The following is a 25,114-nucleotide window of genomic DNA, read 5'->3' as shown; positions in this document are numbered from 1 at the left end:
TGCTGCACGACGCGACTTGTGGTCATGGATGTCACGATGGTACCATGAACGACGCGCCTTCTCCGTCCGGCGTCACTTTCCGCTGTCTGAGAGGTGTTGATTCGTGCTTGACTTGACTGTGAGGTAATGACGAGTGAGATGCACATCGTGCAGTACCAAGCGGAGAACACTTCCGGAGTCTCATGTGGGGAAGGAGTCCGTCATGACGGCATTCGTTTCGATACGGAAGTCGTGACGAGCGTAGGAAAGCAACGCCATCGACACGCACGGGACGGGAAAGAAGTAGTTGTACACCCACCTCTACAGAAGATGTAACTTCAGCATCAGAGCGAAAAGTAGAGAAGTTGTTGCTTCGTAGAACAGATGGCAAGTGCATGGTGATATTGCTTGGCACAGATTGACTTTCCTGCCCTGGTTGAGCAAGCCCACCTCTACCGCAGCGGACCCGTTACAATAGTCGCCCGTAGTTATTAGGAGCTATTCCTACTCTGGTAGTAGCTTAGCCGTGTCACCTCCATAGGCACTATCAACTCCTTCAACAGCACACATTCGGGGCAGAGCGAGCTGTCTTTAAGCACTACAACCCATTCCACAGTTCGAATGAGGAACCAATATGATGCCTTGTTACGGAATCATGTCTGCTCTATTACTTGTCCGCTGTCGACTTAACTCAGTTGTGCTTTTCAAGAAGTGACTTCGCTCTGTGGGATATGCTGACGGCGACAAACACATCTAGATGACTGAACAGCCTACCGTGTTAAGCAATAGGTGATGCTACTATTGAGGCGGTCTTCACCTTTAACAGTTTTGTAAGGGTTTACCCGCCTCGCTGACAGCAGAGACAGAGCAGCAATGATCACTAATCAAAAAATCTGAGATCCAGAATTGCCAGACTTGGGCATGGAAGACATGGCGATGACATCTGATATATACCCGTTCGTGAACATGCTTTCATATCCCATCAATCAATTCATTCTCGCACCAACAACACACTCGTCAACATGACCCTCTGGCGCATCTCCTCACGTCCAGGTTCCCTGTCAGACGATGAAAAAGCCACCCTAAACACCACCATCACAAACTTCTACACGCAACGTGGGGTTCCATCTTTTTACGTTATCATCCTGTTCAACACGTTGGAACAGAACGACGTCCACACGGGGGACACATATCTCAATCCGAATCTCGTCAGGATCACGGTCGAGCAAAAGGCGCCGGGACTATCTGCGGGCGTGACCGACGACGAAGCAGAAGCACGGACTAGACTTGTGGCGCCGCTGTTTCAGAACCTAGACCGCGATCTCGAGGTGTTGAACAAGCAAAGACTTCTTCTTGGAGAGTCAGAAGTGCTTTGGGAGATCAGCGTGAAAGATATACCGCGCGAACGATGGCAGATACAGGGGCTGAGGACGCCAGCAGCCAAGGTCTAAAAGAGGCTGTAGGGAGGAAGGGAACCATGTTGTATTTTAATGAAGCTATCAAGTCAGCGGATGGGAGCTCGAGTGTTGTTGAGAGATTGGTTGTGATGGCTTTGAAACAGTAGAGTATCAGATTAACGAGCTAGCTGGCCTTCTGCCGTCTCTCGCCCAAATTATCCGCCCCTGGCTCGCAGTCACTTCACTTCTTCATTCTCCGTCCCTCGTAGCTGCCTCCCTGTCTATCCGCGCATTCCCGCCAACCATCCCGTCACTTCTTTACCTTGATATGTTCCAATCCTAAAACTTGTCCTCTAATAACACATTCCCGGGGCAAAAACTCAGTGATAGAGTGCTTCGTTTGCATTAAAGAGTCCTTAAGCACAGACGCGTGCGGTTAGCCGCCCACTAACCACACGTTCACGTCTTCTGGTTCGATTCGAAGAAGTCGTGAGTTCAATCCTCACTTGCTCCATTTCCTTTTTGCGATGCGATAATGATTCGTTTGCTTTGTGCGCGCCTGCTGTGTTGATGGATCGATGTAGATTAGTAATCGTGGAAAGTCAGTGAAACCGAAGATACTGTTCTGATATAGTAGCAGGTTGCAAGGCGGCAAGAAGCCTGAGAGTCGCATGGAGCGAGCGAGCCTTGATGAACGAGATTCTGTCTCGTCACAACTTAGATCGAACACGTTCAAATTTCTTTTGCTGCTTGGTGCTGAATGAAATTGATTCGTGGTGCGCAATGAATGCGATTGACTGCGCTACACAACTTGATACTCACTTGTTCAGTTGCCCTTCTTCATCTCCTCCCACCCCTCTTCCTCTGATCCCTCCCCTGCACAACGCGTCTCCTCTTCTCGAAACTCTCACCAATACCCACCCCATCACCCCTCGGCATATCAGTCGTATCCCTCTTCCTCTTCTCCCTTCTATCAAGCACACTCCCCTTCTCCCTCCCACCAGCCACAGTCCGACTCACACGATCCCCAAATCCACCCAAACCCGTCCAATCCTCACCACCAAACATATCTCTCCCCTCCCTCATCTGCCGCGCCTTATCCTTTCTCTTTTCAGCTTTACTCGCTCCAGGCAAGCGCGTGAAATTGCTCTCTTCATACTGCCTTCTTTCCCTCTCACGATCACGGTCGCGAGTGTTGAGGCTGCTGTGTTGGCGGCCTCTGTCCAGAATGGTGTTGTTTGAGCCGATACTGGGTTGGGCTGCGGGTGCAGAGGAGTGTTCCTCGTTGATGTATTCGTCTAATAGTGCGTTCTTGCGGCGACGGGCGGCTCGAGTATCTTCTGCCTCTTCGCGAGACCTTGTAGAAGTGTTGGGCATTGCCGTGGGATTGAGTCGTGGCGGTTTGTAAATTCCATCTCTTGTGCCTGATTGTCTGTCTCTGGCGTTTTTAGCTGCTGAGTTTGCGAGAGGACCTGACGCTAGGGCTGATATATTCGGTCTTAGGGCGTTTTCATCATCTGAATCTTCTGCCTCGGAAGCATCTGAGTCCTCTTCTGCGTCGGAATCCGAAGCAGAGACATCCGAATCGTTATCTGTTCTACGGCTGATCTTCTTCGCTTTCTTGCTTGCACCATTTACTTGCGCTTTTGATGCTGCGCTCCTCCCTGCGTCTTCTGCTGCTCGTAGAACTTTGTCAATCTGGTAGCGTAGTCGTCCTTCGAGCGGGCGCACACCTCGATCGAAGTAGGCACGGAGCTCGATGAGCTTCTTGATTACGTTGTTCCCCAGATTCGCCTGACTCGCAGCGGAGCCTGAACCATTCTTGAGCCTGAGAAGGATCAGGAAGACGAGATGCTGGAGGTATGAGAGGAGGAGATCGTTCTTCACATCGAGAAGAGAGATGCCGTCTGTGGGTGGCACGAAGGAAGCTGTATCTTCTGGAAAGGCATCCTTTGCTGCAGTGAAAGCGTCCGTGATGGTGCTTAGTAGTTCATGTATGGGCTTCACCTCAACAGCCATCTTGTCTTTACTTTCGTCGATATGGACGTTCCTTCCAGGTCGCGCAAAGAAAAAGTTGTGGCATTCGCTATCGATAACAATAATGCGCGAGGTGCCGTAAGATCAACCGGAATGTCATCCAGGGTCTGCACTCTGGGCTCGCTGCGCCTAACGAAGAACAAGCATAAATTCGGACAGTTTGCTCGTCCGGGCCGAGAGAGCATCTGCGAAGAACGTATGGCTGAGAGTTAGCAGTGGTTGTTCACAGAGCTCTCCTTGTCATGTATGTAGGCTAAATGTCACAGCACTCGATGCCAATGGTAAGGCAGTAGCCAAGGCATCAGGCGTACCATTCCCACTCATGTCACGTCACCAGGACGACTCAATATATTAACACAGCTTTACGCCTTCCCTTACTTGAAGCTTCTACACCAGCTGAAGGCCTCCTGAGCTCCTCGAAAGTCTCTAGCCCGATCGTACACGCCGAAAATCTACAATGGCGGACGGCATCCGAGCCAAAGCAGAAGCCTTCTGCCAATCATATGCTCAAGCAGTCAACTGCACAGACCCTACCAAGACCGAGGAGGCAGCCAAAGCAATCTTGTCACATTACGTGCCTAAGGGCTTCGTGAGCTTCTCGATGGGCTCCATCAACCCCTTAGGCGATCACGACAAAGCCGCGTCCGGCGCCAAACCATACCTCGACCGTTGGTTTACCTTAGGTATTGGGCTCGATGTCACGCTCGAAAGTTCCCGAATCGAAGTGGTCTCGCCATACAACGCACTATGCTTCTTGACATGGAAGGCTCATCCGTTTCCACAGTGTGGCGAGAAGGAATGGACCTTCGAAAATGTATATTCTTATCGTCTCCTTCCAGGGCAGGAGGACAGCAGAGGGGCTTTCGAATTCGCGATCAGCGATAATGAGATTAGTGCCTTGTTGCAGAGGTTTCCAGACTTCATGAACATGGCGAAATGAGATGTCGGCTCTTCACTCTCCTTCACAACAGCCATGGAAGATCAATGGGGTTGCATGTTCCAAGCTTGCCGTCTGGTTCACTCCTTCATGTGAGAACGACTCTTCTAAGCTCAACTTACGTGGCATCCCGAAACGATCGGCATCCCGGCTGAGCGCTTCATCAAATGAATAGGGGCCGTTCTGATGATGGCATTGCTGGATCTCTATAAGCTTTTGATGACTCTTGCTTTATCTCCATGACAGAATTGCGAGGTCTACCCACAGCTTTGGCAGCTAATCTACTGGCACCTAGTAAATTAATCAGTTTTCGCACCGCTCGCACGCACCCTGATCGCGCCTGCTGTAGCTTCATTCTCGATAACATGTATGAGGGCCTCAGGCAGCCATTTCCTTTCGGCAGACTTACCGTCACAGTTTCGTAGCCCCTTCATATCTGGAAATCAATCCTTTTTCTTCTTCGCAACTGTTGGCTTCAATAATAGCATTGTTGTGGACATGCGCAAACGATTGCATGTATCTCGCATCCTACCGAAAGTTGTGAACTTAATACGAGGTCGAATCAAGCTTGATTACATGGCCGGAGCAAACACCGACGACAACCGGGCCTGGACTTTCCTGTTGAGGCTCTTTTCATGACATATTTTCTCCTCATCGCTCGGCTAGGTGACCACTGACGGACAAGTACCGCTCCGGGCGAAGGTAACCGCGACAAGGTATATCAGCCGAGTGTTGCTCGACGTCGGTCCAACTGCCGACGTATACGATGAGAAAAGGTCTGTATATAGGCTAAGTAGTACATGTAACATGTAACGAGGCGAACGCTCGCAAGTTTCTGATACCCACTGCAGCAGTGAATCATAAGAAATTGTTCTTCGACTTAAACCACTGCGACCCTAGCTTCACATTCTCGGATACTAATAACCAGCTCGAGCACGTGCGTCACTGACCACACGTCTCATCGATTGAGGTCCAGTCGGAAGCGCAATTGGCAGCATGGGTTCAGCCTCGAATATGGGCGCAACACCGCACGTCGCCTTCCTAGGCCTCGGAGCTATGGGCTTCGCAATGTCAACACATCTAGTCCGAACGGGAATTCAAGTCACAGGATTTGACATTTACCAGCCTACTCTCGACAGATGGACAGAGGCATGTACGAACATCCAGCAGAGCGAGAACTCCAATGCACAGTTTTCAACAACGACTTCCTGCTCGGAGGCAGTAAAGTCAGGAGCCAACATTGTCATCCTTATGGTCGCAACACATCACCATGTCAATTCCGCTCTTTTCGAGTCTGGCGCCGTCAAAGACCTACCAAAAGACATCCCAGTCATAATAATGGCCACCGTCCCCCCAACACACCCCACCGAAGTCCGCCAAAGACTCACCTCAGAATTCAACAGACCAGACATCGCGCTCGTCGACGCCCCAGTCTCAGGCGGCGTCGCACGATCAAAAAACGGCACTCTCACAATCATGGCCTCCTCCGACTCCCAAGACGCCATGAACCACCCCCTCGTCCAAACCTGCCTCCGCACCCTCAGCAACAGCGGCAAAACCCTCTATCCAATCCCTGGCACCCTCGGCGCCGGAACCTCAGCAAAAGCCCTAAACCAAGTCCAATGCGGCATCCACATCGTCAGCGCCTCCGAAATAATGTCCCTCGCCGCCCTAGCAGGCCTAAACACAACACAATTCGCCAATACAGTCAACACACAAACATCATCAGGTGACCACCCCCACGGCTGGACCTGGATGTTCACCAACCGGTCCCCCCGCATGCTCGACCCCGCCCTCCCCATCGCCAGCGCAATAAGCATAATCAACAAAGACGTCGGAATCATCTACGACGAGGAAGCGCGTCTGAACATCGAGCTTCCCCTCCTGAACACAGCCCACGCCCAGCTAAAGGTCTGCATGGACAGTAACATCGCGTCCTGGGATGACGCCTTCCTAACGAAGTACTACCTCGATCCCACTCTTAAGAATGAACAAAAACAACAACTCGTCATCGAACACGCGCAGGACAGCTACACAGCCACCGCCACGTCCCCATCCGAGACAACACGAACAATTCTCCACGCCCACGCCCTCATAAATCTAATGTCCGCCTACGAAACCGTCAAATTCGCCGAGGCCCTTGACCTCATGGGCCCAAAGCAGCGCGCAATGTGGTTTGAGCTCATCGCTGGTGCGGCCGGCGGCAGCACGGTCTTCAGCGAGGTGATCCCCCTCGCATTTGAAGAGGCACAGTGGCAGGATGGGTTCAAAAAATACGCGCAGGAGAAGGTTGGGAAGGAGTGGAATGTGGAGAACGTGGAAGCGGTGTTGAAGGCTGCGAAGGAGCAAAATGGGGAGTTTGAGCCGAGATTGGTGGAGGGGGCGATTAGGTTGATTAGGGAGTTGTTGCTGTAGAGCTGAAGGCAGCCTCGGGCGGGTGGCTCAGCGATAAACTGTAAGTAGGTATTTCATGGAGTCTCGCTCTATTCCACCTGCACATGGATCACGAATCTGGATCGTCCAGCCGCGTCATCTCCTTCTATCCGCACCATCTGGCTCAAAACCATGCTTACAATGAATCTTCGCACCGTTGCAATTTGTCTTGTTCACCGCCATTATCACTCATGCTCGCGTTTGACCTCCCAGAATGAGAGCCGAAAGCGCCATCTGGTAAGCCAAGGCAAGTGCGACTTAGTGCAAGGAAGGTGCCACCCCTAGACGAGGAAGGTGCGACTCGGCGTGAGGAAGGAACGACTCAGTGCGAAGGAAGGCACGATCGGACGAGGAGGAAGGAACCACCGAGAGTGAGGAAGGCCCGGCCCTAGACGAGGAAGGAACGATTTAGTAAGAAGGAACGCGCGACTAGACGAGAAGGAAGGAACGACCGAGTGTATAGAAGGAGCGACCCGGGTAAGGGGAAGGGACGACCGGTGCGAGGCAGGAACGACCCAGCGCAAGGAAGGTACGGCCTATCACGTGGAAGGAGCGACCCGGCAAGCAGGAAGGTGCGACTCTGAGATCCGGTAAGTAGGAAGGTGCGACTGCAGCACTAGCCGCGGAGGAAGTTGCAACCGATCATCCGGTAAGGAAGTCGCGTCGTCAGTGATCAGGAAGGGGGATACGGTGACCCTCGAGGAGAGCTTGTGATGAATGTGCTTGGTACGGAGGAGGAGCGTCAAGCACAGAAAGCGACGGAGGCGAAGGGGATGTTCGGTGCTATGGGGGAATTATCGGCGACTCAAAGAAGATGAAGTTCAATGCGGGCAGTTTTTGACGTAAGCTCGGAGAGGTTGGCAATGTCCTCCTGCTTTCGAACCTTGCGAGGGTAGAGGAGGTCGTATTCGAGAAAGGTCGGATGTTGTCCTTAAGATTTTACTGTTGATATGGAGGTTCTAGGTTCTGCTGCGAAGATTTATTGAAGCGCCGGCTACCCAGCAGACACAGATCCCGATCAAGTCAACAACCCGACCAAACAGACAATTCCCTCTAGGTGGGCACGATATATACGGTCACAGAAATAGTCACGACCATCCAGCCTGACTCGTATCGCAACCTCCTTCTTCATTCACATACGCTGAACGAGCATTGGCAGAATCTTGGCATAGCATACGGCACGTACTCGTGGTGTACGAAACAGAACGATTGCTGCAAGACATACTTGGCTGAATGCAACGGGAATGTCGATCATCGGGTCTTCTCGGAGGGGTAGACGTCCGCGGGGTGGTATAGTGGTGTGGATGGAGTACAAGCTGATGGATGACAGGCCGGGTCATGCGGTGGTACCGGTGATGCTTCCAGAAGCTGTCATGGCACGTCAAGCGTTGGGTGTGTTACACTGGACGCGTGGACATGTGGAAGGGGCGAGCTGGATGTCACCGTATGATGGAATGAGCATTGGAGCGCAGTAGCAAGAATAGGACAATTCGTAGACTAAAATTTCAGGTTGATCGAAATTTCAAACGTTGGCTATGTGCAGCTGATGATCTAGCTCTAGCTCTATGATGAAGAGAACGAAAACGCCTGGCAACTGCTATCTGAGCAAGCAAAATCCCGAAGAAACGCAATTTTCGTGCTTGTGCCGTAACGCCTGCGGGCCTAGTACACCGAGATACTCGTACTGTACATTTGAATTCATGACAAAGCGTCAAGATGGAAGAAAGCTGGAGCAGTTCCGCTGGAGTCTGCAGCAGTGTGATCCGAGCAATGGTATGTTGACTGTGAATGGCAATCTCGTTGATTCTTTGGCCAAGGGGACTTTGCAGCTATGGTTGATGAAGGTGAATGGGTCGCAACATGGCGTGGTATCTGATGGTTCATGAAGTCGTAAGATCGTAACAGTCGTGATTGATGAGGTCGCTTCCATTGGAATGAAACGAGTTAGGACCAGAGTGGCAGCTGGATCACTTCTCCAGCTCCTCGTCGTCCTGTTTCTGCTTTTTCCACAGCGCAAAACTGACTACGATACAACCTTTGAGGAATGCTGCTACCCATAGTGCTCCTGCCATGCCGACTTTGCTCTTCCACATCTCTCCGCCAACCACACCTCCCAGGAAAAGGGCGATGATGGCCATAAGTCTCTTGTTCTGACGTCTTCCTTGATTGAAGACGAAGTCCTTGACACCCGAACTCTGTCTCCATAGCTGCCTTGTGCCAAGCAGATCACCAGTCCAATCATGGTATAGTGTGCTCAGGACTATCGTAGGCAGTTCGATCAAACTAAGAACTCTGCTAAGACAGACCTGGCCGGCGGCCTCGAAAGCGAGAATGACTATTGGGATCATGTCGATGTAGTTTCGGTGATCGTCATCGGGATCAACGTCGTCGGTTATATGAGATCCTGAGGAGAATTGACCCATAACGAAGGGTTGATTTGAGACGACTCCTACTGTGACGAGGGCTGCCGCAATGATGATGAGTAGTGTTTGGATAAGGAAGGAAAGGACGAATATTGAACGTTTGCGGGAATTGGGTTGATTGTGCAAGCCTGTGGGAAATCGATGCATGATGTTGAAAAAGATTGTGCCCATGCAGAATGATCCGATGGCGACGAACGACTTGAGGAATTGCTGTTCGTGAGCTTGTGTTGGCAGGCCACCAAGACCAAGGGCAGCGAATATTGTGTTTCCTGTGAATCACTTAGTACTGCTTGGATAGTAGCAACGAGAGATGACGAACCCGTTTGCATGCCGACGAAGCAATTCCATGAGTTGAATGCGACAGCATCGATAAGGCCGGAAGTGAAGAAGCAGGTGATGATGACACCACCCATCCATGCTATATCCAATTCATCGTTGGTGTACCTCGATATCGTGTTGATTCTTTCTTTGCTGTCCATCGCCTCGATGTCGACTTGCTTGGGTGATGGTGTTGGACTTCTGGAAGATACCTTCTTTCGATCCGGACTTGGATTCCGGGAACCGCTGGGAGTATTGTTGAGGGTAGGTGCGGCCGAGTTGAACTTTTCAAGATCGATGTTCGACCCTGTTCTTTCCATATCTGCTCTTTCCACGTCCACGAACGTAACTGCCAGACTGGGACGGTGCGGTGGGGCAGATGAGGAAGACATTTTTGAGTTGAGGCAGGAGCGATCCAACAGTGAGTGAAATGTAGGAAAATATGAATGTTGCGTAGAGTTGTGTCACGAATGTCAACGACTGCTTTCGTCTGAAGCGTGCTTCGTTTGTGCACGGATCACAGGGCAGTTGGGTAGATGAAAGGAACAAGCAATGCTCCCGTACTATCCTGGGGCAGATCTCACGAATATGAAGAGCGAAAGTTATAGACTAGATACAGGGCACGAAAAGCAAAGGGGTTCGACTCCACAGTCGTTCCAATATTGTATGATTGTAGGCTTGGGGTATTGAATGGGGTGGGCGGTGTTGGATGTTGTCGTCAACAAGTGCCAAGCATGTGTTGAAGCAAACGATGTTCCACAGGGTTTCTTGGTCAGTGCGATAGACTCCAGTTATTGGCAGAGAGGTCATTGTTTCGGTGGGTTTGTTCCAATTGAGCGGATGTCGACATACGTTTCGCACATGCCGATGCTTGTAGACACACAAAGGAGTCCTAGACCATGTCAACTGTAAAGAATGGGTAGCATTGAACACATGTTGCATCTTCGAGCTCGTGGTGACTGCCATTCTGACAGACTATGAAGGAGGTGTGATCAATGGTGTCAGTGACTTGCAAAGTAGTAGTGCAGATCGTGAGCCCGAAGTCGTTGGGCCAAGCCTCGTTCCGTGATCAAGCTCACGCATTTGTGTTTCGCCTGATGATCGCATACCTGACGTGGCGTCGGACAAGCTCATACAGGGATGGAGACGAGAGCGGGACGAGAGATCTGTGAAGATAAGCCTGCAACGAATGAAATGCGCATGTGGATGACAAAACGGATATTCGTCCAAAGTCAGGGACTACGAAAACAGAAAATTTGTGGAAGAAAGTGGTGAGATGCCAAGCGCCAAGATTTCTGGGCAACGACTTCAGGTAATCCCTGACGTCGATCATGTTGCAGCCATTCCCATTCGCCTCCATTATCGAGGCTCAGCCGAGAAATGCCTGATAAGTGCAACTCCGGTGTCGACGTCAGAGATTCGTTAATCTGCCTGGATGCAGGTACGAACTGATAAGGGAATGCATGTTTGATGTAGAGCAGGACACTTACGATCTTGATCTCATCACTAATGACATACCGTGATCCTCAAAATGTGTGCCCGAGCTGAATTGCAATCATCGTGCACGTCGCCAGGGATGCTGTGATGAGAGCGGAATGACTCGTTTCGTGGCCCGCAAGTTCTCCGGAAGCATACATGCCAAGTCCGTGGCATTAGACTTAATGGTGGCTTGTGCTCCGGGCAGATTCTGCAATCTATGCCCGAGAGTGGCGTCTAAATCTTGTTGTTAGGCAGCAGAAATTCAATGTCCATTTGAAATTTCTGGCATGAAGCACACTCCTTGCAGAGAGGCTCTGCTTACGACAGTGGTTGCGCGGACGATTGACTCAGTGCATTTGCTTGGCATGCTGAAGCCCGCAGAAAAGTCTCCGCCAATGCAGATCATGTCCACTAGAGCGACGGATGATCGACGATAGCCTCGCGGTAGCACGATGGCAGTGTCTGGACTGTGATGGAAACGGGATATGTCGGAGGAGTCTCCGAGCTGCCATGAAAAGAGACGTGTGGTGCGTGTGCTTGGAAATAATGTGTTGTGGGTAGCGTGGTATTGCTGACATACCTAGTCGCCTGTTTTCAACTTCGTAGAAGAAATATGCTTGCTGTACTTTCTATGATTCGATTACCGCCCTTCAACCTCCATGTTTATTGAGATGTCGGTGTCGCACAAACGCTCATGAAATGCTCACACTACTCACCATTGTTCAGAGAAGGCTGACTTCAAGCGCTCGCCTAGAATGTGATCGACATTGTGAAACAGTCTTCCATGCTTTGAAGTATCCTAGGTCTTGACATCGGGTTCTGTTCGGCCAATGAACTTCTGCAGCTGGAGTAGCTCATAAGCAAGTTCTAGAGGATCCTTGAGATATTCTTGGGTGTCACCATAGAGCTTGCTCTTGTCCTCTTCCAGCTTGTCCACGTACAACCGGATTGTGGCTCCGCTGCTGCCAGTACCGGATAAGCGGACAACAATTCGTGAGGTATCATCGAACGTGAAGAAGATGCCTTGGTTCTTGGCAACAGATCCATCCAAGTCCGTGTAGGAGAAATCGTCAGCCTCCACGACCTTCCGACCTTTGATCGTTGAGCCGATTGTTTCGCTCTTTTTGGTGGTGATCAGCTCTCGAAGGTGTTTGACCATGTCGTTGGCACCATCGCTGCTGACATCTTCGTAGTCGTATCGAGTGAAGTAAACGCGGCCATACTCATTCCAGAATTGGTGCTGAACATCGGTGATGGAAGCCGGCTTACCACTGTCTTTGCCGACACCAGCAAGGATGTTGAGCCATGCAACGACTGCCCATAGGCCGTCCTTCTCTCGAACGTGGTTCGAGCCAGTACCAAACGATTCCTCACCGCAGATTGACATCTTGTTGTTGTCCATCAACGCACAGAAAAACTTCCAGCCAGTCGGTGTCTCGTAACAGCTCAAGCCTTGCTTCTTCGCAACAAGATCAACGGCGCCAGCGGTTGGCATAGATCGAGCCAGACCGTATACACCCTGCTTCTTGAAGTATGGGATGTATTGCTTTGCATAATGAGCGATTATGGCGAGGGAGTCTCCTGGTGAGACGAATGCGTTCTTGCCATAGATCATGTTTCGGTCACCATCGCCGTCAGATGCGGCTCCGAATTGGATACCCTCCTTCTCCACTCGCTCGACCAGCGTGTGAGCATATGTGAGGTTGGGATCTGGGTGACCGCCATTGAAGTCAGGGCTAGGTATGCAGTTCTGTGTACTCGACTCTGGAAGACCGAGCTCTTTCTGGAAGATTGCAATTGCATATGGGCCAGTGACACCGGAAAGACCATCAAACAACACCTTGAAATCCGGTTGTGACTTCAGGAATGATCTGATCAGGTCAAAGTCAAAGATCTCCTTCAACATCTCAGTATAGTCGGCAGTGGAGTCAATGACCTCAATTTCCAAGTTACCGGCCTTGCTCGAACCGACTTTGGAGATGTCGACGTCCGATACATCTGCAATCTTGTACGATGTCAAACCTTTAGACTTCTCGAAGATCTTGTTGGTGACTGATTCGGGTGCTGGAGCACCATTGCTCAAGTTGTATTTCATGCCGAAATCTGCCTTTGGCCCACCAGGGTTGTGGCTGGCAGTCAGCAAAATGCCACCCGTGAAGCCTCTCTTTCTGATGACATTGCTGGCAGCTGGTGTGCTGAGTATACCATTCTGACCGATGATCAACTTCTTCACTCCATATGCAGCACTGATCTTCACGATCTTCTGCACTACTTCTGGGTTGTAATATCTGCCATCACCACCGATGACTAGCTGTGAGCCTTCAACGCCTTCGGGGATGGAGAGGAGGATGGATGTGATGAAGGACTCGGAGTAGTGGTCTTGTTGGAAGATAGTGGTCTTCTTCCGCAGGCCAGATGTACCAGGTCTAACAAATGCGTGTCAGCTCTCCTCTACAGCATAGGGCTTGGACATGACTTACTTCTGATCCGTGAAGGACTTGAACTGAACTTCTTGCACCGACATGTTTACTATGATTTCTGGTTGTGAATGTAGGGCGTGGTCTTGCTTCCGGTCTTTTACAGGAGCCTTCAATTTGTGCTGCAAATATTACAATGCTTTAAGATGAAGGTGTGTCGACTTTGTGAGAGATTATTGTTCGTTGAGAACCCCTCGTAGTTGCTTCAAAATGTGTACAAGCAGCAATCACTAGTGCCCCGCATTGTCAACAAAAAATCTGTAGAAAGCACCTTCCTCCAGTAAAAAATGCTATGACGTCCCAGGGTCTCACTTTCCCATGTGTTTGAGCGAACTGTGATAGATTTGCTGCATCTCATTGGTGGTTCGGAACCGGTTACACCTTCCTTCCCAATCATTTCTCGTGGCCGTTTCAGCTTTTTGATGGGGTGCTAGGATCCTGCCATACTGCGAGTGAAGGGTTTCGAGGGCTTCCTGCGTTTCTTGAGCGCAGCTAGCATTTGCTATGTAACACGCTCAACCCACGCCATCTGCAGCAACGCAAGTGCCGTTAGCCTCAGAGTCCGTGCGATTGCGATGGTAGGTATACTTCAAAGACACCATTCCAGTCTGCTTAAGTATGTTCTTTCGACCTTCGTTTTCGGAATCCTCACCATCACCATCGAGTATCGTGTCGTCAAATCTTCTTCTGCTTATTGAGCTCTCATGGTGGTTGTCGGCAAGTGCGACTTGTTCCTCGACCGTCCCGGAACCACCAACAGTCCTGTGCAGCTTCTCTTGCATCTTCCAGAGCCTCAAAGGCCACTACGCTCTTGAGGGTAGTAATGCCTTCTCATGCGTTGGCTTACTAACATTTGCACTTGGAATTTAACGGACCTGAGTGATCTTGCGCGTGCAATTGCATGGGACCGAGTGATGTTCCCTTAGGACTGCTTGAAATCAATCATCTTTCCATATAGCAACGAGCTCAGCTTGAACCTCGAGTACCGTAGTATGACACAAGAGTGGTATCGCAGGCGTATGCGCACATCCAGATTCAATGAAACTCATCCACGCCACCTGCCCATTTCATAGAACTCAGGATATTTCTTCGGATCTGGCGTCCAACCACGCGGCAGTCCCTCGTCCTCCGGCTTCGGTTCACTCAGTTCACAGCGTCGCATCAGATTACGGAATTCGTTTTCCTCGGTCGCTTGCTTCGTCTCTATTTGTGCAATCACATTATCAAGTCCGTTCAGTGCGGTCCGTAATTTTGTCATCTCTTTGCGAGCGGCGCTAATCCATTCGTCTGCGCTTGTTGGCGGTGCTAATTTCGAGGAGTCGGCCGGGCTATCATCATCAGACATACGTCTTATAGTCATATAGTTGGTGGGTGAGACATGACGAGGGCGCAAACGTGCCGTGAGTAACGTTAATGGTATGTTCAAACCCCGACGGCACGCCATGAGGATGCGATGACCGACAAGTCGCTCAGATCATGGAATCGTGAAAGGGAAGACAGAAGCTGGGTTTGAGATCGCAGGTAGAAACACAGCCACTATGCCGGTTTTGGCAAGATGAATATGATTGGTTGCACATCTGTACCCTAAGCTCACAAGAGCATTTCAATCAAGTAGAGGTAGTATGTGGCCGCCTCGTACTTGAAGCTGCGTCTTCGTCTCTGACTGTCGGATCTTGTGGGCTGTCGACAGGCTTGTCCTCAAAGATCTCCATCACAACGCATCCGATCAACGTGAATGTTTCAACGTCGCTGGACTGACCATGCTGGCAAGACAAAGGAGCTCGGAGTCGATCTTGATATATTTATTCGATTTGACTCGAACATCCACGACTACCAACCTCAACACCTCCAATACAACTTATCACGTTCTGGTCTTGACTCTTCATGTATGGCAGAGGCCGGTCAAAGGCGGCACATCCTCATGGTACTTCAGAGCTATCAGGTACGTCCGTGAGTGACAATCCACTGACCATGGGTGGGAACAGTCAAAGAAAAGCATCAGCAACCGTTTACTATGATCTGAACAGCATGACTTCACAATGTGAATCATCCCAGCAATGTGCAAGGTGACAACAGAGCGTGTGCCAGCGCCATAGGCCAAACAGACAGTCTTTGGCCTTCGTGAACATGGCCTTGTTCTGCACCACATACTCGAAGAGAAGACCACGACCACGAATTCACCTACGGTCATCTCTACAGCCAGCATTGCCACCATTTCTGACACTGTTACTGTTTAGCCTTATCTTGTCATCCCGTGGTACTCAAGCTGCCTTTGCTCAACAACAGCAGCTACAGGCAGTGCATTCTTCAATAAGTCCGTTCGATCAGCTCTTTTCTACGTTGGACACGCACTCCTTGCGCAAAGGCGAAGGCTCACACCCCTTGGAACTAGGCAAGTGCAGAACGGCAACATACGACGTACCTGCTAGTGGCTGGTACACAGCTCAGCCCGACGGTCTGGACATCGCCGTCATAGGCATACGCCAGATGCTGTGTCCTACACAGGCAAAGCAACGGCGGCAGACTGAACAGGCGTAGATCAACATATCTTTATGCCTCTAGTTAAGACGCACACACATAGCATGCTTCGGTTACGTGAAGACTATACCTAGACAAACATCGTAATGAGGGGGGAAAATGCTCGACAATGGTCGGATAGACACTGCATGGCTGCTGTTTCGAATGATACGTGCTTTGGTGATGTCTGTAGAGGCTTTGCTCGCCACACATGAATCCGCCCCGTATCTACCAGCATCAACATCAACAACCATACTTGTGCTCAGCAGCTCGGAACAGGCACCATGAACGACTCGAAAGAGGCTGATCACGTGTCCATGTGCAAAGAATCCTGTGCTATTCTGCGCTCACCGGCCCCATGAACGAGCATGGCCGTGCAGACTGGACTTGTGGCAAGTTGGCTATTTCAAGTGTCCTACTGTAAGGTATTGCCTGCACATCCCTCAACACGCTCACCCTGTTGCTCGGCTTATGAGCAGAAACAATCATTTTGACAGTCAGGACGGCAGACGTTCGGAAGTCACGTCGAAAAACGCAGTAACCAGAACAGACTCTGAATTTCGAGGTCTCACAAGCCAGACGTACACCCCATGCTGTAATACACCGCGTAGATTCTGTCTCCCCTCTGTCAAAGACAAACGTGGCCTTTACGAGGATATGCTCGACTAGCCACAACATCAGTTCTGCTAACGTCAAACACTACCCAGTCAGCTCTCAGCCAATGGCTGCTCCGTTTAGCTCTTAGCGTCTTTCACAGGGCTAGGGGAAGACTTGCAGACCCTTGAGCCAGTCAGGAGATCAAGCCTACAGTCTACTTGAACGCCTAAAAGTTAGCGTTGGTGGCTCGCCAACAAGATGGCTGACCTTAACAGGCACTACTTGGTATGGTTGGTAGTGCTATCGATTCGCTGGACACCACCTAACCACAGCTAATCAACACCTCATCTCCGCCAACCCAACCAAGAGCGATCATCTGGTCCTTGGGCCTTGCAAACGATGAACTTTTCCTGCCTATGCAATTTTCCTCAAAGTGCTCGGTTAGAACCACACCCTCAGGGTTTGGGGACTCTGAAACATTGCATTGCCGCTCATCAGCATAGGAAACTTTGACGTACCGATGCCAGCCGCAGCTACGAAGGCGGAAAATCAAAATCCAGCCACGAATCTCTGAGGCAGACGAATGGCAAATATGCAACAGGCAGTATTCTGGACTGCTGGCCGTAACTTGGCATACTGTCAGAAACTCCGTTTTGGTGTAACTGCGGCACCAGCAGCGGCAGAGCGCACCGTTGGACTTGCTCAACCTCCAAAATGCTTCAGAATGCATTCGTACTACTCCGTAGAGGTGACAAGCTCTGCAGCATTTCGCGTACCCAACAAGTTGGCTGCTGGACAACGGTGGGACCATGCAGTGACTATGCACAATCAAAAACTACGTGTAACTGGGTATCTGCATCTCTGCTGTAGCATACACGACGGCTCGGATTCGAGACTGAGATCGTCCAATCAGCGCCGATTTTGTATGCAGTGCAGCACTAGCCGGGCACAAACGATGTGAAGGAGAGCACTGACGAGAAAGTGCACACGAGGATAATTGCGCCGATGCGATGGCTGAGGAAAAGTGATTGGGCACTGCTGATCCTGTTCAAGGATGCACGCTTACAGAGGGCAAAGCCGGGACTCCTGGCTGCTGGCTCTCTGAGTTACGGGCTAGTGCCACGCAAGCGCAACCTTGCTCAAGACTTCTCGTATGGCGCGAAGTTCTGAGTACGAGCTCGCTTTGCAGCTTTGCCGCACCCTGCCTGCACGTCCGAGTCTCTTGTGTCTCGCCCACACTTTTCAGCCTTCCCTTGCAGATTCTCACCACCTTCTTGCGTATCCGACTAAGCATAATTATGTGCCCTGCCTCAATCGAGGCTGATCTACAAATCGATTGCTCACGCTACTGCTTTGCTGTCCAATCGATACGATCATAGCGGGCCTCGTCGCAATGCTCAATTTACACTGCCGTTCGTCAGACTTGCACCATTCCTGGTGTGCTGGCGCCTTTCAAACCAATAGTGCTGCAGAGCTACGCTCTTCGACGTACTTGCTAGCACTTTCGCGCCTGGTGACTCAATCCATGTTTTGAAAAGACCTCGTGATGGTTTGATTCTGCTCTACGAGATTACGGGCTAGATTCGTCATTTCCTCAAAATTTGCCCCAGAACACTGTCAGTCAGGCAACATTTTACGTCAGAGCCTGTGAGCATGAACACCTTTGCTGAAGCAGAAAGAGTTTCATTATTGTTACTCTGATCGATAATCTTGAAGCCTATCGCTCATAAAAATTGGTATGATGGACCAGATCTGTGGGCGTTCCCGTAAAGGTTCGTACCTAGCGTTGCAAGCAGGAAGGGATTTTGGGAAAGGTCTGACGCTTGAAGGAACACGGATCGAAGCAGCATGGATGATCTGTGACAGTGTGATGAGAAATGCGCCCAGCCACCGAGCGATCAATGCTCCGTTCGCCTTGTTCTGTCATACCTTGCCATCCACTTGTTGAAGGGGCTTCAGATGGCTTTAGCGTTAAGCCTCTAACCCCATCAGCACATGGCCGACTCACCAGTGAGACTCCGAGCGCCGACAAGGGTGGTGTTTGTGTCTGCTTGTCTGTCGCAAGTGGGTCAGACCCATCCTGCGCTTCGCTATTCGTGGTGTATTTCTGACGACCAGCAAGCCCCACCTCGTGGATATTGCATGGGCTACAGAGGGCTTGACTGGTGCTTCCACGCCATCGTCATATCGGTTCGCCTTGAGCAGAATATAGACATTCACTTGCCGCACCGCTTCACTACATACAACACCACAAATTCAACTACCAGGAACCTTCAGTCTTATCATCCCACCAGGACCTCGACATATCATACCACATTCCTTCAACAACATCTATATTTCTCACGTCCGGCTGATTTCAGGATCCCAGGTATAGAAGATCGATCTATCTGAGTAGGAGTCACCATCTCGTCACTTCCGAAGGACTTATATCGACATTTGATACGTACGGCTGGGTCCCATGTTATAATCAATTGTTTCCCTTTGGCCAGCGAACCGGTCTCCTCTCCTCCCTCAACAAGTACTCGCTACTTTTGGGCTCTCCCAATAATGCTACTTACGCCTCCACCATCACCGCAAATATCATCGACATGTCTTGCGCCAGAAGATAGGCTCGGGTGTGTCTTGGCGAATCGACTCGAACTCATTTCGATCCTCGGAGTTGGAGCCTACGGTGTGGTCTACCAAGCCGTCGACATTTACACGAACGAACTCTACGCTGTCAAGGCCCTACCCAAGCATGGATTGGATCCCAGGCAACTCCGCTTCCAGCAAGCAGAGATAGCTTTGCACTACCAGGCCAGCCAGCATCCCAATGTTGTTTCCCTAATGCGCATTCTGGACAGCCCTGACTGCACATTCGTGGTCATCGAGTACTGTCCTGAAGGTGACCTGTTCTCAAACATTACAGAACATGGTCAATTCGTGGGTAACGACACACTGGCCAAGCATGTGTTCCTTCAACTTCTGGATGCTGTCCAATTTTGCCACTCCATTGGGATCTACCACCGGGATTTGAAGCCTGAGAACGTTTTGGTTACCGACAACGGACACACCGTCAAGCTTGCAGACTTTGGTCTTGCTACGAGAGACAAGATCACCACCGATTTCGGCTGTGGATCCACTTTCTACATGTCACCAGGTAAGCAATCTCACCTTTTGACGCTCGTTGCAGATGCTAACCAGCGCCCAGAATGTCAACGACCATCTTCACGATCTCACGCCTGCTACGCTTCGGCGCCCAACGACGTCTGGAGTCTTGGCGTCATGCTGGTCAACCTGACCTGTGGCCGCAATCCATGGAAAAAGGCCTCACCTGATGATTCAACTTTTCGAGCTTTTCTAAAGGACCCCAATTTCCTCAGCTCGATCCTGCCTCTGGCACCCGAGCTGAACATGATACTCCGTCGCATCTTTGAGTGTGACCCTCAGCAACGAATTTCTCTGGTCGAACTTCGGGAGTTGATCCTGGCCTGCCCTCGATTCACCATGAGCTCGTACCACGAGTTGCCTCCTTCCCCTCCTGTTCAAACCTACGAATACGTTGACACCATGGACTGTGCGAATATGGCCCTGCCTCCATCACCACCGGCTTCGCCGCCGCCAGCTTCGTTCCACAATCAGGTGTCCCAATGGTCCTTGTTTTCACCAAGCACGAAACAATCTTCTGGAAGTTCTTCATCTTCGATCGATTCTGGATACGAATCTGAGCCAAGTCCCTGTGACCCTTCCCAACCTCAGCCATTTAATGTTTATGGGAATATATTACCATTTAATGATTACGAAAAGCACTGCTATCAACCTCAATTTACTAGGCCATCTGTTGCGGTCTTCTGAGCATATCCCTTGAAACAAAACTTTGCAGCATAGACTGCTTTCCTGGAAAATTGGACAAAGACACCCTCTGCAAGTCCTGTATTACCATGAAATTATGTCTGGACACTGGAGCATGGAAAAAATTATGTGGGAGCGATTAGAGCGTTTGATGTATGCATTTGTTACGGTAACCATTGCCAGCGGGTCATGTGGAACTTTTCTTGAAGTGCTGGACCAGGAGTTATACAAGATCTAGCGAGTCACTGTCTGAACCAAGCGCTGGCGAAGGTATACTGCTGGAAGGGAGGTTATTGTTGTCATTGATGTTTTCGACGTTTACTACATGAACCAGTCAAAGCCACGATGGCATTCCACAAGCTACGACCAAAATTGTTGTATATAGATACCGGTCATGCAAGACAACACGGCAGCAATGCCTTTCACACCACATTGAAATTACGAACCTCGTGCCTCGTGTTCGTCCTCTGATCCTGTTACCAATTCTGCCACGGAAACTCTCATGATCTTCCCAAACCTAATCGATGCCTTTTCATGTCAAAACTCTCGCGTTCTCCTGCTCATACCTGGACGTCTCAGACCACTAGCTCGTGGATCAGCACACGAGGACACCTCGGAACATTTCTGAATGCGCTCTGATCGTCGCGGAATGCCATTGGCCCTGGTACGTTCGCCACCCAGCTAATGCACGTCTATCATGCGGGAAATCGAGCGATGGACACGATGAGGCAGCCAGTCTTGCCACCTGCGCCAGACAACTGCCACTTTGACATCACTGAAATAGGACTGGCCCGATAAGCTGCAGAATCGATATGCACGATACGTATGCACTTTTTGGCCCAGCATCCACACTATTCTGCATCGTGTTGATGTTTCCGCCATGGGTCGGCGCTCGATTTTGCCCAAGGCTCCAGTCATGCAGACACATCCTGCCTTTCCATTTCCGTCTTGTTAGCTGTGCGCCTCACCAACCAGGCACCTTTATTACCCCACCATCGGTCCTTCCCACCTCTTCCACTTGGTTCCTGGTCCCTTCCTTGGGCGCCATCCATGTCGTGTGCACTTTGGGACCAGAACTGCGCTTGCCACGCCTGCAACCACGTTGCCGTCATACCACCGTCCTCGCAGTCACACTTCGCCACCGTACTTCTTGTCCCATCCCTCCGCATTCAGCACACCCGATTCCAGTCAGCCACGTCGTGGTAGTGTTTCAAAGCTGGCTAGTCCATCCTCCTTGCATGTGGTTGTGTCCGTTGCTGCATGGTTGAAGGAAGCATTTCGCTCGTTCGACGCATCAACTGCCGACACACTGTACGGCTGATTTGCCTTCTCGTTCATGACACAAATCGGCCACCGAGTGTAGAGTAAGTGGCATCTCTGCCGTTCATCACCAGATTGTGGCACACCACTTGGTACGGTAGGCTCGTACCGCTGCATCGCGCTTAGGATCACGCTACATCTAGCTTGATCATTTCTGTGCCTGTCAGTCTGCCTGTCGCTCTGCTGATTATCAGGTCATACAGTTCAGCTGTCTTTATGATCGCCAACAAGCTGACATCTTGTTGCACTCATTACATCATCATAGCTCATCCCCTAGGCTGTCAAGAAATAACAACGTGGTACAGCTGACCTCTGTGGCTGTCACGGTACAAGCAATGCTGGTGCTTGAGGCATTTATGCATCAGTCAAGCCTCCGACAAGATATGTTGTAGCCTGACCAGTCGGATCAACAGCGCTGATGAGCGAGATCATTTCTGCTGCACCGTCGCAAATCTGAGTTTGCTCACGAACATTTTCATTTCTCATACGACAAGGACGGCTGAAACATGGTCAAAGCCCGATTGACGCTCACAGTACTTGGTATGCCACGGCAGATATCCGTTGAATGCTTTGCAGCTGATCACAACTTGCGCTTAAAAATGCCGTTGCACCGGTAAGTTAGAATGCTGCGGCTCAGGATCGGTCTCGACCAACTGAGGACCTCAGATCAACATTTCCGCAGATACCCTTCGCACCACGGAAAGAAAATACCCTCGCAGTGGCATCGCTCAAAACAAAGCATGCAGTGCTATTCTTATGAGACAGCTCCAACGTCAAGTCAATGCTGTCGTTTCTACTTGCCGCCCGCGGGTAATCACAATAGCAGTGCTATTTGAATCTCTATCATAACCACGCTGCTTCTATTTCTGCCACCACTGACAATGCGACGGATGTTAGGAGTATTAGGAACGAGACTAGTCAGCGCGTTCGTGCTTGTTCAACTTGCCCCTTCGTTCGTTCCGTTCATGTTTCGAATGTAGGAACATCTGGGCCATGCGATTCTCACCGAGTCCACGTGCTTGGCTTGTGCAAGGCAGCCACATGCAGCCTCAAGGTCTCGGGTCTAGAACAACATGCTTCATTGTAAGGTTTCGTATCGGCGCTTCGACCGGCATCGTATCGCGATGACCACGTCGTTCACTGCCCTTGCTCCTCGGATGCTTTGGTCACGGAATGGCACTGTCCCAAAGCAGCGATCTTCCCTCGGAATGTCTCGAGGTCCAACGGTCGGAATCAGACCTCACCACCAAACCTGTGTACCGTATGAATTCTCCTCGTCGGTATTTCGGCTTGATCGCAGCATTGACTAGGTCTGGGCCTCGATGTACCACAAGCGGCTATCTCAATGTGTCAGGATGCGGATCTAGGTGGTGATTCATCGCAATTGCTTTGAAACCACTGAAATGCTGTACTCTGAGCGCTGTCCAGCTCGAGTAAGGGTCAGAAGCTGTTCTCGGCATACTTTACTTCCCTTGAGTCGGTACGGGTCGAAGTTTCTCCGTTTTATGCTTGGCACATTCTCCTTACGTAACCCAGGCTCGCCCCGGAAGAGCAGCACCCCGTCACGCCTAGTTTGCCTAAAATGAACAGCTACAGGCGTTCATCTTGCTTTTTCGGGTTGTGCCTGGCAAGACTGCTCGGCGTTCTGGATGATAAGAAGCAAACCATTTCGCACACCGGCTTATGCACCTCTACCATGACTGCCTCCTTTTACGAATCTAACGCAGGATCGACGTGAGCTCTGCTACTGAACGACATGGCGTTTTGTATCACGGCTTTGCCTCTCGAAGCCACAGCATGCGTCCTTGACTACCTCAATCACATAGATCTATACCAATTGATGCGCGTCTCGAAGGCGTTCCACGAGATAATCGAGCCTCGAATATGGACAGACATCGAGCTACATAGAAGCCCATGGCACGAGTATTACCAATACGAGACAGAATACGACTACGAGGCTATTCTGCGACGTAATAAAGCCAGAAACTACTTCGCGACGACAAATGACAAATGTGGGACAATGCATACTTCCTATTCCCCGCGGCACCAACGTTCGTATTTCCGTCGTCGTGATCCTTACTTTGAGCTGAAGGCCATGAAGCTTCTCAAGACCTTCGATGAGGGAGCCATCCTGTATGCTAATGAGCGCTGCGCTCGGCTTGCCGAGCGCATCCAGTCTTTATGCATGACTCTTAGTGTCGACTCGTACTATGGTCCTCCTAGCCAAATCTTGAATCAATGCTGGTCCATCATTAGCAGGTTCAAAAATCTGGAGTCCCTCGAACTTATTGCAGGCTGGCCAAACCATCGAGGTGAGGTTCGTGAGGGTTGGACGAGGAACAGTATGTCCTTCTCACCACGTGGTGATTGCGCGCCTCTGACGAAGATCCGGAAGCTACATTTGAGAGGTTACATACCACAAGACTTTGCGCGCTTCGTCTGTCAGAGCGCAGCGTGCATAAACGACCTCGAACTTGCTTTGCTCGACCGACCAGTCTGCAGTAAAGGCATGCTTGACCCAATCACAGACGTCTGGAAAGGCTCCCCCCGGGAGAACAATGCCGAACTACTCAAAGGAGTCAGTGAAACTGAACAAGAGAACTTCGACGACTATTGGGAAGCATTTCTACGGCCTTTAGCGGCCTTGCATGAAACGGACATACCCGAACAATTCTCGAGTCTCAGGAGCTTGACACTTCGAAGGCCAGCCGAGGCTCGTGGCCGGGGAGATCCTAGACCCGGCTGTTACGTCTCCGTGCCTTCTGACAAGAGGATACTCTCCGAATGGGCTCGGTTGATCCGCGCCTCGAGGTCTACGGTTGAGCACCTTGTCCTTGAACAGCGTCCAATGGCCGATGACAGAGAGCCCGCCGGTACGGATAACGCTGATTTCATGGCACTATACGCTTATGGGCCAGGCTTCTCACGTTTCGTAGAGTACGTCTTGCCGACACTCCTCGAGGACGCAGATTGGCCGGCGCTCAAGTCTATTCGGTTGTACGGATTCGATCCGCTGGGTTACGTGAGAAAGGTCTGCGAGCGTGTAGATCCTGACGAGACATTGGACGACGACTACGGCGATGGACCGCCCTACGATTATACCGAGCACGACCAAGAACGGGCCCGGCTGATCAGTGAGCACTGCTTATTGCCGATGCTGCAGGAACGCTTCAAGCCGTTAGGAGTGAACGTCGACAGTGTGCTTGGACGACGGATGCTCTTTGATCCCTTCACGGGTATTGTCCAATGGGGCGATGGGTTTGGAGCTACGCACCCGAAGGAAGAGGACTGAGACTTGGTGAGCCTCGAGCACACCGGGGCAGAAAGTTGCTGCCACAGACGAGACAATACTAGAGGCGCTACGAATTA

The 25,114-nt window shown here is 50.8% G+C and overlaps 10 protein-coding genes and 1 non-coding gene across 11 annotated transcripts; 7 read left to right on the top strand and 4 right to left on the bottom strand.

The window, feature by feature from the left end:
- Positions 1-1,001: 1,001 nt before the first annotated feature.
- PMZ80_007615 (uncharacterized protein) lies at positions 1,002-1,430 on the top strand (the record flags this gene model as incomplete). Its single annotated transcript, XM_064876021.1, has 1 exon — positions 1,002-1,430. One exon carries the CDS (start codon positions 1,002-1,004, stop codon positions 1,428-1,430), a length of 429 nt encoding a protein of 142 aa, XP_064728285.1.
- A 315-nt stretch (positions 1,431-1,745) lies between these two features.
- PMZ80_007614 lies at positions 1,746-1,890 on the top strand. The gene has a single exon. It is a non-coding gene; the product is annotated as a tRNA-Ala (tRNA).
- A 326-nt stretch (positions 1,891-2,216) lies between these two features.
- Positions 2,217-3,395, bottom strand: PMZ80_007613 (uncharacterized protein; the record flags this gene model as incomplete). Its single annotated transcript, XM_064876020.1, has 1 exon — positions 2,217-3,395. One exon carries the CDS (start codon positions 3,393-3,395, stop codon positions 2,217-2,219), a length of 1,179 nt encoding a protein of 392 aa, XP_064728284.1.
- A 475-nt stretch (positions 3,396-3,870) lies between these two features.
- On the top strand, positions 3,871-4,353 carry PMZ80_007612 (uncharacterized protein; the record flags this gene model as incomplete). The annotated part of the gene is made up of 1 exon (XM_064876019.1): positions 3,871-4,353. The coding sequence occupies one exon, from the start codon at positions 3,871-3,873 to the stop codon at positions 4,351-4,353; it is 483 nt and encodes a 160-aa protein (XP_064728283.1).
- A 993-nt stretch (positions 4,354-5,346) lies between these two features.
- On the top strand, positions 5,347-6,765 carry PMZ80_007611 (uncharacterized protein; the record flags this gene model as incomplete). Its single annotated transcript, XM_064876018.1, has 1 exon — positions 5,347-6,765. The coding sequence occupies one exon, from the start codon at positions 5,347-5,349 to the stop codon at positions 6,763-6,765; it is 1,419 nt and encodes a 472-aa protein (XP_064728282.1).
- Positions 6,766-8,750: 1,985 nt separating this feature from the next.
- Positions 8,751-9,916, bottom strand: PMZ80_007610 (uncharacterized protein; the record flags this gene model as incomplete). Its single annotated transcript, XM_064876017.1, has 2 exons — positions 8,751-9,475; positions 9,526-9,916. 2 exons carry the CDS (start codon positions 9,914-9,916, stop codon positions 8,751-8,753), a joined length of 1,116 nt encoding a protein of 371 aa, XP_064728281.1.
- Positions 9,917-11,802: 1,886 nt separating this feature from the next.
- PGM2 (Phosphoglucomutase-2) lies at positions 11,803-13,527 on the bottom strand (the record flags this gene model as incomplete). Its single annotated transcript, XM_064876016.1, has 2 exons — positions 11,803-13,429; positions 13,484-13,527. 2 exons carry the CDS (start codon positions 13,525-13,527, stop codon positions 11,803-11,805), a joined length of 1,671 nt encoding a protein of 556 aa, XP_064728280.1.
- A 468-nt stretch (positions 13,528-13,995) lies between these two features.
- Positions 13,996-14,333, bottom strand: PMZ80_007608 (uncharacterized protein; the record flags this gene model as incomplete). The annotated part of the gene is made up of 2 exons (XM_064876015.1): positions 13,996-14,283; positions 14,328-14,333. 2 exons carry the CDS (start codon positions 14,331-14,333, stop codon positions 13,996-13,998), a joined length of 294 nt encoding a protein of 97 aa, XP_064728279.1.
- Positions 14,334-15,607: 1,274 nt separating this feature from the next.
- PMZ80_007607 (uncharacterized protein) lies at positions 15,608-16,018 on the top strand (the record flags this gene model as incomplete). The annotated part of the gene is made up of 1 exon (XM_064876014.1): positions 15,608-16,018. The coding sequence occupies one exon, from the start codon at positions 15,608-15,610 to the stop codon at positions 16,016-16,018; it is 411 nt and encodes a 136-aa protein (XP_064728278.1).
- Positions 16,019-19,141: 3,123 nt separating this feature from the next.
- SKS1 (Serine/threonine protein kinase) lies at positions 19,142-20,428 on the top strand (the record flags this gene model as incomplete). The annotated part of the gene is made up of 2 exons (XM_064876013.1): positions 19,142-19,733; positions 19,785-20,428. The coding sequence occupies 2 exons, from the start codon at positions 19,142-19,144 to the stop codon at positions 20,426-20,428; spliced, it is 1,236 nt and encodes a 411-aa protein (XP_064728277.1).
- A 3,143-nt stretch (positions 20,429-23,571) lies between these two features.
- PMZ80_007605 (uncharacterized protein) lies at positions 23,572-25,037 on the top strand (the record flags this gene model as incomplete). Its single annotated transcript, XM_064876012.1, has 1 exon — positions 23,572-25,037. A coding segment is annotated over one exon (1,466 nt), but the record flags the coding sequence as incomplete, so codon positions are not given.
- Positions 25,038-25,114: the final 77 nt, after the last annotated feature.

The sequence above is a fragment of the Knufia obscura genome, assembly GCF_036327395.1.
Source record: "Knufia obscura strain CCFEE 5817 isolate CBS 148926 chromosome Unknown scaffold_9, whole genome shotgun sequence".
Lineage (NCBI taxonomy): Eukaryota > Fungi > Ascomycota > Eurotiomycetes > Chaetothyriales > Trichomeriaceae > Knufia > Knufia obscura.
Note: the sequence above shows the minus strand (reverse complement) of the source record. Positions and strands in the feature narration are given on the sequence as shown.